The sequence below is a fragment of the Oryzias melastigma genome, linkage group LG23, assembly GCF_002922805.2.
Source record: "Oryzias melastigma strain HK-1 linkage group LG23, ASM292280v2, whole genome shotgun sequence".
Classification (NCBI taxonomy): Eukaryota; Metazoa; Chordata; class Actinopteri; order Beloniformes; family Adrianichthyidae; genus Oryzias; species Oryzias melastigma.
In genome coordinates this window covers 15327937-15334958 of record NC_050534.1, presented here as the reverse complement: position 1 = coordinate 15334958, position 7022 = coordinate 15327937, and the positions used below count along the sequence as shown (strand labels likewise).

The following is a 7022-nucleotide window of genomic DNA, read 5'->3' as shown; positions in this document are numbered from 1 at the left end:
TGCCCTCCTCCTCCTGCTCCTCTTCCCCAGGCGCCGTGGGTGCAGTGCCACGTCGCTGCTTATTAAAGGGGAGAGTGTGGAGCACCTCCACGTGGACTAATGCGGTCTTACCCAACTTTCTTGCTTTTAAAAGTCACATTTATCACACTCAATATTGCAAAACAACTCCATTAATTTGATCTGTTTGAATAAAAATATATTTATAACTGGTGCAAATCAGTGTTTGCCTGAGGTGTGACCTGTAAACATACCGTTTTCCCACAAAATATATTTTATCACACGTGCATTTAAACTGACACTTTTTTAAGCTGGAAATGAACCAGAGTTTATGTTGGTATGTTGGTTTAAAAGTTTAACACAAAACCTTCTCTCATTGGGGCTGCAATTTCTGGCATCTTACTGCCATCTAGTGGCTTTTTATGGAAACCATTTTATTTATTTATTCATTTTTTCCTAGACTTAAAACATCAGACTTTTCAAGACCGATAATTTATGGTTGCAAGAAGTAGTACACCTGCAAAGTGCTTGGAATTATAAAACTGGTATTTAATTAATCAAATATAGTACATTATAAATGTTTGTAAACATGCTACATTGATAAAATATTTCACATTTTATCTCTGCAGATTTGTCCACAAATGTCTATGCTCATTTTGTGTACACAGAAATTCATATCAGCTGTGGAAAATTGTTTGTCCGACAATCTCATTAGTCAGTCTCAATCTCTGACATTTAACAGACCTTCAATGAGTTATTATGACGGCCTGGAAACTCCCCATTTTGCTACACAAATTTAATTGACAAACATGTTTATGAAAAGTTATTTGCAAAAAGAAACTGTGGGTTTGTTTACCCGTAAGCTGTCATAAAACTGATATGAGCCCGAAGTGACATTTGCATTAGTTGACTGACATGACACCGTTGACAGTATATGAGAACTGAACTTAGTGACCACTCACTCCTGGCTTTCCTAATAGGAAGTCCCTGCTGGTTCCAAAAAAAAAAAAACAAAATCAAATTGACTTCTATTGAGAAATAAATAGTCATTATATCTGTCTGAATAACCATTTTTGCTCTGCAACCAATTTCTAAAATGTTATTGCTATTTTTTAAAATGTTTTTCTCTTCATTGCAAGTTATATACTGACCATTCAGGTGCCTCATTAAAAGTAGGCGGTGCCCACTGACCCCCATGTCGAATATTTTAAGCATGCGACAGATTCCCCCAAATCTACTTTGAGTAGTTCTACTTTGGAGTTCCAACAAGCTCACTCCTGATTGAACAGTTACCATAGAAATGTCGACTCAAACCGACTTGGACCAATCACTGCTTACCGAAGATTTCTGGTTCCAGCATGGCGGCATCCACATCGAGAAAAGACGGCAACTGAATTGACGTAATTTCGTTAGAGCCATTTTCGTAGGTGACGTCACACTCACTCAGTCCAGTTGTCACATAGAATCAATGGATGAAACAAACAAAAACGTGCAAATGTAATTTATGGAAAACATAATAAAAAACAACATTTTATGTGAAGTGCTTTCTGTGTATCTTCAAACTACAGTCTGCAACTGTGAGTCTGTATACTTGTGAAGTTAAAAGAAAACAAACAAATGTTTACCTGGTAAACAGGAGGAAAAACTACATTTTTATTTATGTGCTTTAAGTTCAGCAAATCTTGAGGTTTTCAGAAGCTCTAAAAAATGCTGTATTCTAGAGAAAAAAACTTTTAAAGTTTGGATCCTTTTGAAAAGTATTCACAGCGATCTTTATTTATGATTATGCTGTTTTTTAGTCAAAACTAAAAAGAAAAAAAAAAATGTTTTCCAGGACATAGCTTCTGCAGAGCGGAAGTATATTGTTAGAAATTCCCCTATGAGTTGTGGGCTGGACTGTTGGCACTAGCTGTGTGTATTGGCAAGAGCCTGGCGATACGATACATATCGCAATATATCCCAAGACTGTAACAGAACCATTTTATATTTTTTTATTTTTATTGTTTTCACAACAACAAAAACTGCTAGCAGGTTTTTGCGCTGAAAAATCTTGTTTCGGTCGCGTCTGTAGCGCTACTCAAAGAGGCTTAGTGTCCTGTGCTGCCAACTAGTGGTCGGGGGTTTAGAAAAAAACAAGGGTTTTGGGAAAGTAGACACTCATAAATACTTATTAATTTAAATATCGTCTTTTCAGCATCCTCAATTGATATAAGAATTCCCAAACGAAATATTGTGATATTTTGCCAAATCATTTTTTCCTTACATCACTAAGTTCCCCATGGGAGCTTTGAACAGGAAGCCCAGAGTATTTACTGTAAGACGCCACAAAGAGGCTCCCTTTCAGACTGCATTTTTTCCATCTGTCCCTGACTTGCGATGATTTGAAAAAATATATACTTAGAAATGCAATTTGGAGCTTAATTTTCATCAGAAAAACACTAAAAACGTGATTTTTGTCAGTCTTCAAGAGGATTTTAATAAAAGAAAAAAGAAACAAAAAAACCTAGAAAGTATATAGTTATATGAAAAATATAATAGTTTTACAACAATTTTTATTTATCTGTAATGCACATTTTTATCATATTTGTTCGTAAAGCATTAATTTCTCAAACACTTATAGCTAATTGTGTATTTAATTAAAGCAATTTTCTATGAGCTAAAATGTGAAACATTAAACATCAGGAATTAGAACATTAACATGAATATTAAACAGTTGTTTTTGACATTCTCCTGTGGATCAGTAAAAATGCACCACCTGGGATCCTCGTAAGCAGCTAACAGCCCTCATGTCCAGCTCTCCAAAGTCAATAAAGTTGTGTTCCAGCTGCACTCGCACGAGCCCACTTAGAGTCTGGTTACCCCAGCAGAAGGCATCCCGAGGCACTGACTGGATCCTGTTGTAGCTGAGTGCGACAGAGTGTAAAGCTCCAGGCAGGTGTCTGGGCACCTGCTGCAAGACGTTGTGGCACAGGTCTAACTGGTGCAGAGCGGATAGAGCTCTGAAAGCACCTGCTGCCACTTTGGTGATCTTGTTTTTAGCCAAACTGAGGTGCTCCATGCTTTTCAAGCTGGTAAAAGCAGCTTTCTTTATGGAGGAAATTAGATTTCCATCCAGGTTTAGAGTTTTTAGGGAAGCGGGGAGGTGGCGTGGCACTTGTTTTAGCCGGTTTCCCTCTAAGTTGAGGCTCTCTAAGTGTGTAGTGTTCAGTAAAGAGTCCTTCACAAGACCTCTACTGGTCAGTCTGTTTGCACTCAAGTCCAGCACCATCAATCCGGAAATTCCTCTGAAAATTCCTCTTGGGAGCCGTTTGATGAGGTTTCCTTTCAGATACAGCTCCTTGATTGACAGAGGTAAGTCCTCTGGTACTGAAGATAGCTGGTTGTAGTCCAAATTTAGAGTCCGCAGGTTGGACAACGGGGAGAAAACTCCTATAGGAAAAGATTCAGATCCACTTCCCAAACTATTGTTACTCAGGCTTAGAACCGACAAGCTGGGACACTGCATCCAAGCTCTGTCCGACATCACTCTAATATGATTGCTGTCCAGTCGGAGCTCCTCGAGAGAAGCTGGAAGGTCAACCGGCACGCTCTGCAGAAGATTCCTATCCATGTACAGCCGCTTTAAACTTGGAACTCTCTTGAATGCTCTTTTTATAGCCCCATCTGTGAGGCGATTGTTGCTCAATGCAAGAAAATCAAGAGAGGGGTATTCACTGAGCAGATCCAGCTGGAGGCTGTTGATCCGGTTATTCATCAGGAGAATGTAGATGGCATTGTAGGGAATCCCGTGTGGAATTTTATTGAAGTTTTTATCTGAGCACTGCACCACTCTGAAAAAAATGACACATTTGATTAATACTTCACATTGCATAAAACTTATTTCTCAGGCAAATAGTTAACTTTAGGAATATTTCATACTAAAATTGGGTAGTTTGCCAAAAAAATTCAACAGCTCTGCTCTGTTTAGAGATCTGAATAAGAAATCTGATTAAATAAAAGGCATAAAACGCAAAAGGGAGCTTTTATACAGGGATAGCCTAATTAACTGCTTTTTTTGATGGAAAATGCAAAAAAAAAAAAATAATAAATGAATTCTACAAGTAGTTTAGTTTGGTAAACTTTGTTGCCAAACAGTCTTGGCGGTGTTTGCAGCAACTCGTTTTGGACGGTAGTTTGTTCCAAACAAGCTAAAGTTTGAAAACCCATCAATTTCATGTACAATTTTGTAATTAGGTTTGTTTAGGTTTTTGTTTAGAACTTTATCACGGTGGCTGACACGGCTCACAAAAAGGCACAAGCCACAACACAATGACTAAAGCCAAAGCACAACGACAAAAGCCACAACACGACAACAGAAACTGAAGCACGACAAAAGCCACAACACTACAATTGAAGCTGAAGCACAACGACAAAAGCAACAACACGACAACAGAGCCTACAGCACAACGACAAAAGCAACAACACGACAACAGAGGCTCCAGCACAACGACAAAAGCAACAACACGACAACAGAGGCTCCAGCACAACGACAAAAGCCCAAGCACAACAACTAAAAGTACAACACTAAAATAGAAGCTGAAGCACAACGACAACAGCAACAACACGACAACAGAGGCTCCAGCACAACGACAAAAGCAACAACACAACAACAGAGGCTCCAGCACAACGACAAAAGCCCAAGCACAACGACTAAAAGTACAACACTACAATAGAAGCTGAAATACTACGACAAAAACCACAACACTCGCCGCGGTGCTCAAATTGAGCTTACTTCTGGGGCCGTTTATTAAATCGCAAATTTTTTGTGTATTACTACCATTGACATGAATATCAATGGACTTAGCAACCCCTCCCCTACTGTGTTCCAAACAGGAAGTACCGGCAGGTTGTAAAAAGGCCAAAGTCCCATAGACTTCCATTGAGATATAAACAGTTATTTCTCAGTCATTTTATTCATCAGAATAACCATTCTTGCTCTGATGCTTCCTCATTAACATTTTTCTCATCCTAACTTTTTTTTAAATATATTTTTTCTTTATCGCCAGTTATTCAAGTTATACACTGACCAATCAGACGCCTCAGTAAAAGCATGTGGCTCCAGCTGGCCCCGCCTCCAACGTTTGAGTCACAGATTCCTCCGAGCCGCTTTCAGTGGGAGGGGTGTGGACTTTGAACAAGCCAGAACAAGCTCACTCATGATTGGTTGACAGTACTTCCTCTAAAAACGTGACTCAGACTATCTCATCTCAGACTAATCGCTGTCGAAGGGTTGCTATCGTTTGCAATATGGCGGTAGACGTATCAGGAAGTGACGTGGCCTGATTCCGCAAGGGCCGAAGGTAATTCATTTCCAATGGGGCTCCTCAACGCTTACTATGTCCAGTTCTTGTTAACAGTCTATGATAACAACACATTAACCCACCAAAATGTATTTGAAAGCAGTGAAACCACGATGCCTTAAAAAATAAAAAGCACACTCCCTTTTCTGCATGTAGTCAATCAATCAAGGTTTTTTTATTATTCTGCTAAATGAGACAATTTTTTTATTGGGCTTTAACCTCATTTGATGCCTATTGATGAGTTTCTCTAGTTTTGTTTATTCACATTTAACTTTTTTAATACTTTTCACAAGTAATCTATGATGAGTTCACAGTTTGGAAGAGAAAGGGGATCCGTGTGGACCACAGATCACACAGAAGCATTTTAAAAATTAAAACTATAAGTTTCTTATTAAAGTTCGCTCCTAATGTAAAAGGGAATTTATTTTGTAGAAAACTACCTGACTGTGAGAATCAGAGCATAATTCATGCATTAAACTCATATAAACAGGTGATTTGAGGGTCTTACCTTCTATAACAGGCACACTCAGGTGGACAGTAGTTCTCCATAAAGTAAGGGAAGTGTGTAGGAATGCTGGTTTTGTTTCTCCCTCCTGATTTCTTTTGTTTATTGTCATTCTTCCTCCTTTTCTTTTCCCGTTTTGTTGATCTATTTGTGGTTCGTTTGTAGATTTGCATTGTTCTGGTTGACAGTGTTCTGGAAGAAGCTTTGCTGTCCCTTCCTGGATGAGTGGAATAACCTCCAACAGTTTTGTTCTTTCCTCTTTGGTTGGTTAGCTTTGGCTTCCAAGTAGGACTAACTTGTGTAAACTTTGCTTCTTTAGCATTTAGATCAGTGATGGTAACCTCTGCTTCATGCACTGTGGAAATGAATTCACCCCCTTTGCCTTCTCTGATCATGTTTTTGTGTGGTTCTAGGCCTTCTGGGGTCACCAAAATACTTTTATCAGCTGTTAAAAGACGTAAATCGACCTTCAGTTGTTTAAGTTCTGAGTCTTTGGGAGCTTCTGAATGCGTCTCAGGAGAGGATGAAAGGACCTTGTGGTGTGAAGTGGAAGGATTTGGAGACTGGGTGCAAGTTTGAGACAATCTACTTGTGGGAGGAGCTTCCTCACTATGTTTTACCCTAAAAATGTCTTTTTCACCTCTTTTGTCTTCCGTCTCAGATTTACTCAGGTTAGTTCCTCGCTTCATTTCATTTTCCTCATCTCCATCGACCTCAGCTTTCCTCTTTTCATGCATCACAGGCCCTGAACGCTTCTCAGTTTTTGAAACAATGCATTCTGGGATTGTCTCACGGGTCGCCGCTTCCTCAATTCTTCTGTTGTTTTCCAGCTGATGCGCTTCCCTTCTTCCCTCCACAATTACCTTATTCTTGGCAGGCTCCCCTGTGGCATTCCCATCTCTGCTTGGTTCCTGCGCAGTCTCTGAGGAATCCAGATTTTCCCTCATGTCTATTTTTATGGAAAAATGTTGGGAAATCTTATTTTTGGTGCCAGTCTGCTGAGCTGGGCTCAATCCAGCTGCATCTTGGAACATCTGCCCTGTTAGATCATAGACACTTTCAGCTAATCTGCTTTCTGTGTTACAACTGAAAGACATTTCTGGGCTTTAAAATAAACATCCACTTTTTATTCATTTTTAGGCAAAGAAGAGTGCATTAAAGAGAAATTTAAAAAAGATAAA

The 7022-nt window shown here is 39.2% G+C and overlaps 1 protein-coding gene across 1 annotated transcript; it reads right to left on the bottom strand.

Annotated features, from left to right (window-relative positions):
- Positions 1-2478: 2478 nt before the first annotated feature.
- Positions 2479-6788, bottom strand: LOC118598113 (decorin). Its single transcript, XM_036210368.1, has 3 exons — positions 6482-6788; positions 5777-5780; positions 2479-3827 (listed from the first exon to the last, which is right to left on the bottom strand). The coding sequence occupies exons 1-3, from the start codon at positions 6786-6788 to the stop codon at positions 2735-2737; spliced, it is 1404 nt and encodes a 467-aa protein (XP_036066261.1). The 3' UTR covers positions 2479-2734.
- Positions 6789-7022: the final 234 nt, after the last annotated feature.

What these genes read in the sequence shown, in the direction of transcription:
- LOC118598113 (XM_036210368.1), bottom strand. Translation starts at nt 6,788, where the DNA reads ATGAGGGAAAATCTGGATTCCTCAGAGACTGCGCAGGAACCAAGCAGA.